The sequence below is a fragment of the Lissotriton helveticus genome, chromosome 1_1 (assembly GCF_964261635.1).
Source record: "Lissotriton helveticus chromosome 1_1, aLisHel1.1, whole genome shotgun sequence".
NCBI classification, from domain to species: Eukaryota; Metazoa; Chordata; class Amphibia; order Caudata; family Salamandridae; genus Lissotriton; species Lissotriton helveticus.
In genome coordinates, this window is record NC_136057.1 from 1,325,349,803 (window position 1) to 1,325,362,150 (window position 12,348).

A 12,348-nucleotide genomic window follows, 5' to 3' on the forward strand; every position below is an offset into this window, starting at 1 on the left:
AAAAGGAACACAAGTTTGTGTTTCCGTCTTTCATTTGATCTAGGGCAGGGCGCGCCTTAGCGTACGCGCACCACCCAGGTCTTTTTTCACTGGTCCTGACGAAAACCCACAATCGTATGATGGTTGAAACATGTAGACCTATATTTTTAATCACATAGCACACGTCGCTATTATATAACACTACACGTCTTGAACACCGGAGTCTACCTAATTAGGCATAGGTGTCCCAGTTCTTTTAACAGGGTGTCCAGTCACTCAGGAATAAAGTCTTGTAGTGAGTAGTATTGGCCCCCTTTTAAATCACGTATCACTTTTTTATCACTGCACATATAAAAGAAAATAAATACCCGCTCCACTGTAATCAGGTGTCGAAGCACACCCTGTTGGCACTCGGCCTTCGGGGTGGGACCCCGATGATGAAGCATGTCACCAACCAGGTTGGTGAGTGAGGGGTCTTCTAAAAAGGACATGCTTTGTCCTGCGTAAAAGTTGGGCACAAGTACTCGATTAAGCCTTAAGCTTTAGGCACAGAGACTTTCTCTGTCATGCCTTCAGGGGGTACTCCTCTTTCTGTTGTGTATAAAACTTTAAGCAGGGGACCGGGAGTTCCCACCTTACATTTCTGTTAAACACCCTTACTCTCCCTTATTGTTTTACAATAAATTAGGCAGCGCACAGCTGCTAGAGTCACACATAGCCATTACACGCTTTTTCCCTTGGAACCATCTGCAACCATGAGCGAGAACCAAGACCTCTCCTACACCTCGGAGGAGGTGGAGGAAATCATGGGAGATTTATCTATATTCGCGGATGCGAACCTAGCACAGAGCATTGCACAAACTACGGATTGGGAGAACTTAACAGAGTTGAAACGGAGTAGGATCAGAACTATTTTGAAACAATACCTTAGCAAGAATATGGCTCCTAAGGGTTTACTAGTAACAAACGCACCCTGTATCTTCCTTGAAGATGCTACCTTCCGGAAGGACTGGGCCGCAATAGCTTGGCATTGCACACACGACTGGATAGTTCTCATTCTGAAAACTGCTCTAAGACTATCAGAGAAAATACTCTCCCTTATTGTTTTACAATACTGTTAAACATTCCCAAAGGCAGTTCAATTTCTAAGGGAATCAGAGCTCTCCACTGGCTCCCCGTATAGCAAAGGGTGAAATTCAAGGCTTTATGTATTGTCCATAAGTTGTATTATTGGGGAGGGGCCTAGGATATGCAGAGACTATTTAGGCCTTAAATCCCTGCCAGGACATTAAGGTCTAGCAATGCCTGCCTCGTGCAAGTAGACAAAATTAGGAGAGTGAGATGGGGTGGAAGAACATTTTCCCACCGTGCAGCTAAGCTGTGGAACAAACTGCCAACTGCCATGCGACTGCAGCCTAACCATCAATCTTTTAGGAAGGATCTAAAAACTTGGCCTGTTCTCACCAATATAGCCTGGTAACCATGTGACATTTCTCCCACTTACACTAGCGCCAAGACGCTGTTGCATTTGCGCGCTTATATAAATGTATATCCTATCCTATCCTATCCTATCCTATTGATAATATCACTGCAACATTTGCAATGAAATTATTGATGAGAAAATGGTGCATGGCGGGCTCGATATATTAGGAGAGTGACATTCACTAGAGTAACAGGCCTTGGAAAAGCAAAAAGGTCTCATTGTAGAGACCTATTGGATCTGCCTATGTCTTTTTTCTTTTCTCTATAATGTATAGCATCAAAGCAAATTCTGTACAGCATGAAAAAAAGGGATACAAAATAAACCCAATGATGAAACAGCTGGGCTGTATCATTTTGTAGGGTCTGCATGCTTTTAACACATAAAATGATGCAGCGCCGTGACCGCGCCACAGACCTTTTTAAAAAAAATGATGTAGATGTCCAATAGCCAGTCAAAGAGGGCAACTACTGGAGAAGTGGGGGACCAACATGGAGGAGAACAGGGCCACAGAAGCACGGCCTGATGAACAAAAGCAACATGAGGTGTGGAGGACAAGGAGGAAATGGGTGAGAGAGGGTAACATTAGTGTGGGTGGTGGTAGAAGACCACGGTGAGAGAGTGACACAGAGGGAAGAGCACAACAGCTTACGAATGAGAGTAGGGGTGAGGGACAAAAGCATTAAAGATATGAGGAAGACAGCTTTCAACCATATGCACTCTCTTGGAGAGCTTCTAAAAAACAAAAAAGTAGCTCTGAAATTCCAAGAAATGGAAGGACACAAGTACTTGGACCATGCTCTAGTGGATGGCCCGGTGAGAGCCAAACCCTAGAAGAGAAAATGAAGCCAGCACATGCTGACAAACAAAAAGCAAGCAAATGAGAGTGACAATGAAGCTACCAATGCTAAGGAGTAGGCGGGCTCTAAGCTCACTGTAAGAAGTCTTGCAAGTGACAGTGGATGGGCTGTCTCAGCGAGACCTAAAATGGTAACTTGAAAAATTAAGGCATGCGGATAATAATGGTGCAACTATAGATTTTCTGGCAATCTGATAGTTCAGAAGATATGGTTATCTTTAAGGCTAGCTTTAATGTCTGAGATCCTGGCCAACGTACTCTGTGTCAGACACTAACTGGCATTTGTTATAAATGGTCACCTGAGACAAGAAAAGGTGGCCACCCAATGACGTTTGCTGAAAGCTTCAGGTGGCAAGATCCATAATTCATATTTCACTTTCTAATAAATGAAACATGCATTTATGTGCTATTGATTATCAAATCTCTGTTACCAGAAACGATACCCTTTTTTCAGGAGGGAGAATCCTTATTTTACAGAGTTTTATATAGTGCGAAATTGACAGGAATCGGGTATCAGAGCGCTTTACATAGCATCAGTTGCATTACATGAGGACACATACATTTTGTTAGGCACAGGGAGGTTAAGTGATTTTCCCAGAATCACAGGATGTTCAGCATCACTGCCTAGAGTCGAACCCAGTTCCCCAGATTCGAGGTCGACCGCCCTAGCCGTTAGGTCAACTCCTCTCTGTTAATGAGGAAACTAAGAACCTAAATAAAAGAAGACACCTTTCATATAAATTGCGCCCTCTACAGTGGAGCTGCGTGGGGGAGAGCAGTGACACTGAGCAGGGAGGTCAGAGCTCTTGCTCTATACCCCCAAGAGAACCCTCCACTCAGTCGACCTCGCCCTAGCCACCGTTCCACGCTTCTAGAGGAAGAGAAAGGGTGGAAGGTCATTCTCCTATTTTGCAGCCAAGACCTGTAACGATCTCCCCCTCCATCTCCAGTAAAGCCTGACACTGCAACATTTCAGGAAAGACCTCTTGACCTGGCTCTTCGAATGATCCCAATGAAGCAGCATACAATCCCCTCCCCGTACCATAAGACCCTAACGGGTGAGTAGTGCACTTTACAAACCCCTGATTGATTGAGCCCTCCTTTTTTACTGCAAATCAAGAAGGGTCATTGTTTATAAGCAAGGAACTCATGGATGCCATCATTTTACACTTTGTGCTCAAACAAGTAACCACATCAGAGACACATGCGCAGGAAAATAGTACTGGAATATAATAACCTGAGCAGTACGGGCGCCATGTTGACCCACTGCCAGATTCCTTCCTGGGCGGAGTCACTCAGACCGATCCAGTGCACCTTTCCATTCAAATTCTGTGCTAAAAACATCTGGAAAACATAATAAAAAGATTCAGTTTCTTCCAATAAGACAACTTAATTTTTCGATCAGCGATTGCTTGGCTTCCTTTCAGTTCTGCCCTATTAGAACAGGATCCACCCTAAAATCCCCTTTGTGGGTTCTCTCTTGTCCATGCAACATCTGTGGTCTCTACTCTACAACCAGCCCTACAAGGTTTCTTCTTCTCCCCATTTCCTCCGTAAGAAGTCTATCATTCGCTCTCTTGCCTATGAAGCGTATGCGTCTTCCCATGTAAAACCTTTGAGTGCTGCTGATGCTGGCAAAACTAAGAGGCAGATTTTCAAAAAACATATGTGAGTATAGGAATAGTATTATGAGAGTGCTCTTTTACATATTCTTACATGCATTTGTGAATCGGCCCTGAAATGAACAACTTCCCATTAGTAATAGTACTAAGAGGTTACAGTCATTTTTATTTGCACGGGGCCAGTGAAGTCTCAAGCCCAGCTTATCCTAGACACCCAGGGCACCCAGTTCCATGAGGTTTGGCAGGTTAAAGGGGTTGGAATAGCTGGGGGAGGGTGGGGTGTTTTTGCCCATGCCCCTGCATCTGTCCTTTCGCCTCGGAGTAACAAAAGCTACGGGAGGGACAGAAAGCACAGGTATAAGCCCGATAAAAAAGTAGCCGACCAGTTGCAGTTGAGCAAATGAAAGGGGGGCTCAGATACTACACGAGATACCAGACCAGATACCCGCTGTCTCACACCTGGGGGCACTGAGAGTGGTTGTGATTGTGAGGAGTTGGGCAGTGGCAGCGGTGGTAGGGGTGCCGGTGTCCACCCCATGGGGTCTTAATAAACTTGTCTTTTACCTTTTCCAGTGTCCGTGCCAACTTCTATACTAAGGTGTTCGAGAGTTTAGCAGAGTATGTAGGCCTGATTTGAACCCAACACCTCAATTGGCGACCACGAAGGGACACATCGGCGACTCGGATGCCCGAAGGAGAGGTCGTGACGAAGGTCAGGAAACTCGCCATGGACGCGTACGCTGCCACTGAGTGACCCGAGTCTCGGCACCCACGGTGTGTTTTCCCGTCCTTCCGATCTGACCTTCCAGGTGGCGCCGGTCTTCGACTGAGATTCTGATCTTGGATTGTCGTGATGTGCCGTTTTGGCTGATTTGACCACAGAACTTGGCAGTTGGACTTTGGACGGTTGAAAAGAAAATTGGTAAGCTTTTGATTGGTGAGGTAGTCTACTGACACTTACTGTGGCTTTTTGAAACTTTGAATTTGAATTTGAATTTGTTAGCTAACGTTTTGAATCTTTGAATTTGAATTTGAATATGTGAAGTGCACCTCACATAGGCAGGCATGTAGGGATATTTCTCTGATTTATTTGATTTGAACAGTGCACCGCGTTAGGTGGCATTTTTTGTAGTATCGCGTTTTCGTGGTACTTTTTGAAACATGCCTGTTTTTAGCACACTCCGTAGGATGTGCTGTTCTGAAAATGGTACCAATTATCGATTAAGTGCAAAACAGCCGGCTCCCCCAGAGGGGACTCCAAATCGTGAAATGTATGTCAAATTCGGTATTCCACCAATAATGTATAGTACATTATGGCATAAGTATACTAAAACTGATCGTGAATTACAGTGGCCACTATATGGGTCGTTTGACCTTCGAAAAGTACAGTATGTAGAACAGTGTTTGTTTCAGCGAAGGTCTAGGCAAGATATGTTTGATTGTGTGCGTATGTGGGAGAAAGAGGTGCATGAACGAGCGAAGCGTGAGGTAGCCTTGGCGGAGAAAGTGCAGCAGAAGGCTGCACATGACAAAGCTTTACAGCTACAGGAGAAGGAATTACAGGAAAAGAAAGAGAGGGAGAGACGAGAACGAAATGTACAGGTTAATGGTCAATTCCCTATCAGGCGTCCTCTTTATCCGGTCCTTACTAATGAAATAGATGATTTTTCCTTACTAGATCGTTGTCCGCCTCCGTACGTCGTACCTACGGCTCCGAACGAGGACTCGGACGAGGATAGTGATCGAACACAGCGTACCAGGTTACATGCGGAACGAGCTGCGGAATTACGCTCATTTGCACGAAAGCTAAATATTAATACTGTTACTGTTTCTGATGTTACTAAACAAATGGAACAGTGGCCTGATAAGGAACGACTGTATTTTTTAGATCATTTTGGAGATGAAGTTGTTGAGCGGTATAGAAAATATTCTCTCGAGTTAGAACCAAAGGAGATATCCAAGAGTCGTGAGAATTTTCGTAAAGGTCTTTTTGTTCTTTCAGATGCGGACGACTTCTTCAAGCGTTTGATTGAACTGCGTAATGAGGCGACACGACTACGGGAGTTGGGAAAGTCGAAGAATTCATCTACGTCCGGAGCGACGGGGATATCCAAAGAATGCCCTATCTTTGAAACAGATAAGATCGCTGCGATTAATGTTAGACCTATGCGAGAAGCTGCGCCTTTATATGTCCCTCATAAAGGGGATGGCACAGATGATGATAAAAGATCCAAAGACGCGAAAGGGTATTTTGTATATAATTGGGTTTATACGCCTTGGAATAGAGCAGATGTCATGGCGCTTAAGAATGCTTTACCTGATCCCCGTAAAAACCCTGCGGCTTTTTATGAAAATGTTGAAAGTGCAATTTCTTCGTGTATCATGACGTTAGTTGATATTGATCTATTTTTCGGGTTGATATTGCCCCCTGATATGTGGAGAGCGATTCGTAGGTTTGATGACCTCACGACTCTTGGGGCCACTTGGAAAGATCTTGTTCAGGCTGATTTAGATAGAGAACCAGCATGTAAGCCGTGTCAATTAATATTAGACCTTCCAGGGGCCATACTGACAAAACTAAAAACTCTTGCCCCCGCTAAAAAGATTGATTGGACTATATTAGCCTCTTGTAAGCAGAAAGCGGATGAATCAGTTTCCGATTTTTTCTCTCGCTTCGAGGAAGCGTTCCATGATTACAGTGGTCAATTATTGACAGAAGATACTGGCAGGCATCTATTCGTTGATAAGTATGTAGCTAATCTCCTACCGGAGATTGCGAAACGATTAAAAGCGAGTGAAAGTTCATGGACCACAGCAACCCCTGCTTCTTTATTGACTATGGCTCAATATTATGAAAGACAGGAATTGGAGGCGAAAGAAAGTAGTGAAAAGAAGGCGAAGGAATTGAAAACGAAGGTAATGTTAGCTCAGGTTCAGGCTACGAGAGGGAACAATAAAGGGGGGCGAGGATCGTACAGTAATGCTCCTCCCCCTCGATCTGACATTTCTGTGAATCAATGTGCATACTGCAAACAGTTTGGGCATTGGATTGCAGACTGTCCGGTGTTTCGAGAGCAGCGTAATTTGAGGGGACGAGGAAGTGGAAGGTCTAGGAGTTATTATGGAGGGTCAAGAGGAGGTTATGGCACGAATGATCGTGGGGGATATGGAGCAAGGGGTCGTGGTCAGTCAGATTATAATACGTTTGATAATCGCAATCAATATCAGATAAATGAGGGTGGTCCTGCTGAACTACGGGATGAGCATTACGCATAGGATTGCGTAGGATGGGGTGTGGAATCGGTTGAGGTACCAGTTGATCAAAGGGGTCCATACATAGAAGCACATGTTCTGGGTTCCACTGATCAATTTCTGGTCGATACAGGAGCTACTCGTAGCGCTTTGTCCAAATACTTGGTTCCAAGGGCTCCCCTGTCTGGCGAGGTAATTACAGCAATAGGGTTCGATGGAACACCTACTTCTAGCCCACTGTCTCAACCAGTTACATTTCATGTTGATAAATTTGCTGCCCCTTGTCCCTTTTTGTTGTCTCCAAATACACCAGATAATATTATTGGACTCGATATGTTAAAACACTTTCGAGCTACTATTCGCTGTGCCCCAGAAGGAGTGCGAGTTGTGTTGAATGAGAATTACCCGGAATTAGAGCGAGTGTGTTTTCTCCATGAATCTGAAGTTCTGGCCTCCTTACCGAAAACGTTGTGGGCCACTTCCGATACGGATGTAGGGCAAATGATAATTCCTCCAGTGCGTATTACTGTAAAGGAGGGAGTATCTCTACCACGTGTCCCACAATATAAGATTTCTAGAGAAGGTGAACTTGCTTTGATACACATTGTAGATGATTTAATTTCGGCAGGAGTAGTTGAGGAAGTCCCCTACAATGTTTGTAATAGCCCAATTTTACCAATCCTTAAAAGAGATACAGATGCTAAGGTTTACCGTTTCATTATTGATTTGAGGGAAATAAACAAGATAGTAGTGCCTCAGTATCCGGTGGTGTCTGACATCACCACATTGCTTACGTTGGTTCCACCGACGGCAACTACTTTTACAGTCATCGATTTGAAGAATGCCTTCTTTTCGATCCCTGTACATCCTGACAGTCGATATCTATTCGGCTTTACATTAAATAATAAATCGTACAGATTCTGTCGAGTTCCTCAAGGCTATACTGAAAGTCCTAGCATTTATAGTCAGGCATTAAAAAGACAGCTTGATTCCTTTGACTTACAGGAGGGAGTGGTTCTCATTCAATATGTAGATGATATCTTACTTGCTGCAGACACGCCAGAACAATGTGAGAAGAGTACCTTTTCCTTGCTTTCCTTCCTGGCCAAACATAATCATAAAGTTTCGAAGAAAAAGCTGCAATATTGTAGACCAAAGGTGACCTACCTCGGTCATCTTTTGTCTAAGGAGGGCCGTGCATTGACACCAGATCGAATTCAAGCAATTCTACATACTCCAGTCCCTCGCACTCAGAAGGATGTTCGCGCCTTTATAGGTTTGACGTCTTTTTGTAGGCAATGGATATTGGGTTTTTCACATATTGTTAAACCATTGTTAGCATTGTTGTCTAAAGATACACCGATTCCCATTGAATGGACGGATGAATGTCAGAATGCTTTTGAACAATTGAGACAAGCTCTTTGTTCTGCACCAGTGTTAGGTACACCTGATTACACGAAGGTTTTCACATTATATGTACACGAGAAGGATGGGTGCGCATTGTCAGTCTTAGTGCAGACACACGGAGACAAACAGAGGCCTTGTGCATACTTCTCGGCGGTACTCGACCCTGTGGCTCGAGGATTGCCTGGATGTTTTCGAGCAGTTGCAGCAACAGCAGTTGCGATACGACAAAGTGAGGGAATAGTTTTGTCACACAAATTGTTGGTGCTAGTTCCCCATGCGGTAGATGCGTTACTGAATCAAACGAAAACGCAGCATCTAACTAGTGCCCGTCTGACAGGATATGAGCTAACGTTGTTGGCGCCTCACATTACACTAAAACGATGTGCAACACTAAATCCTGCTACTTTATTGCCGGACCCTGTTGCTGAGACCCAGAAGGAAGAACAACATGATTGTGTTTTTCTGACTGAGGAACAGACAAAGGGTCGTATCGACTTACAGGATACGCCATTTCCAGATGTAGATGGGGAACTGTGGGTTGATGGATCGTGCGTGAGGTTACCAGATGGTACGACTTCCGCAGCTTATGCGATCACGACACTTAAGACTGTGGTAGAAGCAGCACGGATACCCCAAAAATCGGCTCAAGCAGCTGAGTTGATAGCCTTAATGAAGGCATGTGAGTTAAGTGCTGGACTATGTGTGAACATTTACACGGATAGTCGTTACGCTTTTGGAGTAGTGCATGATTTTGGCCTACTTTGGAAGGAACGAGGATTCCTGACTTCACACGGAGTACACATCATGCATGGAGAATTGGTACGCGATCTCCTTAATGCACTGTTATGCCCAGAGAAAGTTGCAATAGTCAAGTGCAGTGCACACAAAAAGGTGACGGACAAAATAGGACAAGGCAATGCTTTTGCAGACCGTATTGCAAGAGAGACCGCTATGCTGCAAAATAATTTCCCCATGTATGTGGTGAAGTCACAAGCTGAACGGTGGCATGATGCTAGAGAAGAAATACTAGATATACAGAAGTCAGCATCAGAGGCAGAACTTGTGAAATGGGCCACTGAAGGAGTATTGGATGATGAGGGTTGCTGGCGTAGTAAAGATATGGAGAGATGGAAACTACCCATGGCCTATTTACAAACAATGGTGCAAATGACACACGGGCTGGCACACATTGGAGCTCTCGCAATTACTAAATTGCTTACACGAGTTTGGGAAAATGCTGACATTGCTAGCACGGCTAAGAGAGTAGTGCAGACCTGTCTGATATGTTTGCAGCACAATCCTGGACAAGGGACTCATACTCCTAAAGGTGGGTTTGTTCCACCTACTGCACCATTCGAAGTACTACAAATGGATTACATCCAGCTGGAGCGCTGTAATAATCTCAAGTATGTCCTAGTAGTGGTGTGTGCCTTCAGCAAATGGATTGAGGCTTACCCTACGAAAGACAATACAGCATTGACAACAGCTAAGGTGTTACTCAAGGAATACTTCCCGCGCTACGGAGTTTGTAAACTTATGTGGAGTGATAATGGCCCTCATTTCATTGGAAAAGTAGTGGAATATGTCCTGAAAGGATTGGGAATCAAGCAACGATTCCATGCTGTCTTTCATCCGCAATCAGCAGGTTTAGTAGAACGATACAATGCAACTCTGAAGCTGAAGTTAGCAAAGATAGTGGCATCGACATCTCTGAAATGGCCGGACGCTTTGCCTCTGGCATTGCTGTCCATTCGGTCAGTGCCACATTCTCGATCTGGCCTCACACCCTACGAAGTGGTGTTTGGAAGGCCTATGAATATTTGGGGGGTTCCAAAGCCTCGTTTGATACATGATATGCCTTGTATAATGATGAACGATTATCTGGCACGATTAACAAATGATTTGCTTTCTATTCATCAACAGGTTCGAGAGGCGCTCCCTGATAACTCCACTGGTGAGGCTCACGATCTCCGCGCTGGAGACCACGTGATGGTCAAAGTATTTGAGCGATCCAGCAGTTTGGAACCGAGATGGCATGGGCCTGAGCAAGTGCTGCTGGCGACGCGGACTGCTGTGAGAGTCACCAATAAGAAGCGGTGGATACATTCAACGCATTGCCGACGTGTCTCTCCGGATCTGGTGAGCCCTGTGGTGCTATCCGACTACAGAAAGATTTTGGATACAGAAAAGAGCCCAGCTGTCACGCCTGATGAATTGGAGGGAGCCTTCCCGGACCACGTTGTTTCAGATAAAGTGAAGTACAATCTACGCCCCAGGAAATAAGATTCCTTTTGTGTTTTTGAAACTGGTTGGTAACCGCTCTGAGGTTTGTGAAACGGAAGCCGGGAATATCAAGGGGGGGGGGATCAGTTCTGCCCAGTGTAGCGACACCCGTCTTGAATCCCGGAGAACAAATCAACGGCAGCCTCGGTTCAGAACCATCGTTTTATTTTTTCTCGCTTAGTGTGCTTGTGAAGAGTATTGTTTTGTGAACTATGGCATCTCCTTCGACACAAAAAGGGAGAATTCTTGGTGCTGTTTTGTTTGTCTTGACCGTAGTGGTGATCGCAGTATTAGCCTGGACTATAGAACTATTGTTTCCTGTACGAGAACATTTGCTGCCCACCACTCCAAGTCCATCTGAACATTTTCATTTCACTCTGCCTTTTCACGAAGAAAGACATAGGCAGACTTATTTGAACAACAGCTTTATTAAGATTTTGCATCATACTCATAATATGACCAACACGTCCAATTGTTGGGTATGTGGAATGTTGCCCGGACACCAGAAGAAGGGAGGAACACCACTCATTCCTCTCCCGTTTTCTCATAATGGTTCTTGTCATGCTTGGTACACTCTTCTTTTTACTCTGCGATGGCCAACGAAAGGTGGATTACTTTTTCGGTTGAATAAAATATGCTATAACGATAAAGATGGCTATCCACACGCTGAAGGAACTAAATTCGAATGGGAAGAATATCGTCCGGACAATGTTTCTACACCTCGTGTATATACGAATCAAAGACTTATAAATGTGACGAGCATGCATATAATAACCGTTATCGATACAAAAGCAGATTTGTGTATTAGAAATAAAGGTACAATCCCTGTAGGCCGCAGTGAATGTAATATTACACTTACCTTTGATACACCAACTGGAATTGCATTTGTAGCTTCACGTAACACATATTTCATTTGTGGAAATAAGGGATACCATCGTCTACCATTGGGATGGTTAGGAACGTGTTATATAGCTTTTGTATTACCACCTGTATTTATTGCTCCTCCCATGTACCACAATGATTATGTTCTGTACCATGATTTCATACTGAACAGAGTAAAACGAACAATAGATCTTGATGAAATAGACCAGACTGATACCACATTACAACAATATGTAGATTTCAATTTGGGGTTATTTTCATTCGTAGGAGCTGCACTGAATAGCAGGAAGATAAGGCGGCTTACACGTGTGGTGGAAGCCGTCGCTAATGAAACTGCCTCTGCTTCAGGGAATATTACTGAGGAATTGCAAATTACCAGAATTGTGGCGCTCCAGAATCGAATGGTTCTAGATGTGATACTAGCTGATAGGGGTGGAGCATGCCGCGTCATCGGAAGTAGTTGTTGCGTGTACGTACCAGATAACTCACCTTCTGTATATGATTCGATTACAAAATTACATAAGATAGCTGCTGAGATCCACCCAGAAAATGGAACATGGACCTTTTCTGGTTGGTTCTGGACC

The 12,348-nt window shown here is 44.3% G+C and overlaps 1 protein-coding gene across 1 annotated transcript in view; it reads right to left on the reverse strand.

The window, feature by feature from the left end:
- The window catches only part of LOC144772779 (uncharacterized), a 122,824-nt gene that overhangs the window by 17,624 nt on the left and 92,852 nt on the right, over positions 1 to 12,348 (reverse strand). Inside the window, exon 9 of the mRNA XM_078657338.1 lies at positions 3,556 to 3,662. Coding sequence (XP_078513464.1) covers positions 3,556 to 3,662 — 107 coding nt within the window. The remainder of the gene's footprint in view (positions 1 to 3,555; positions 3,663 to 12,348) is intronic.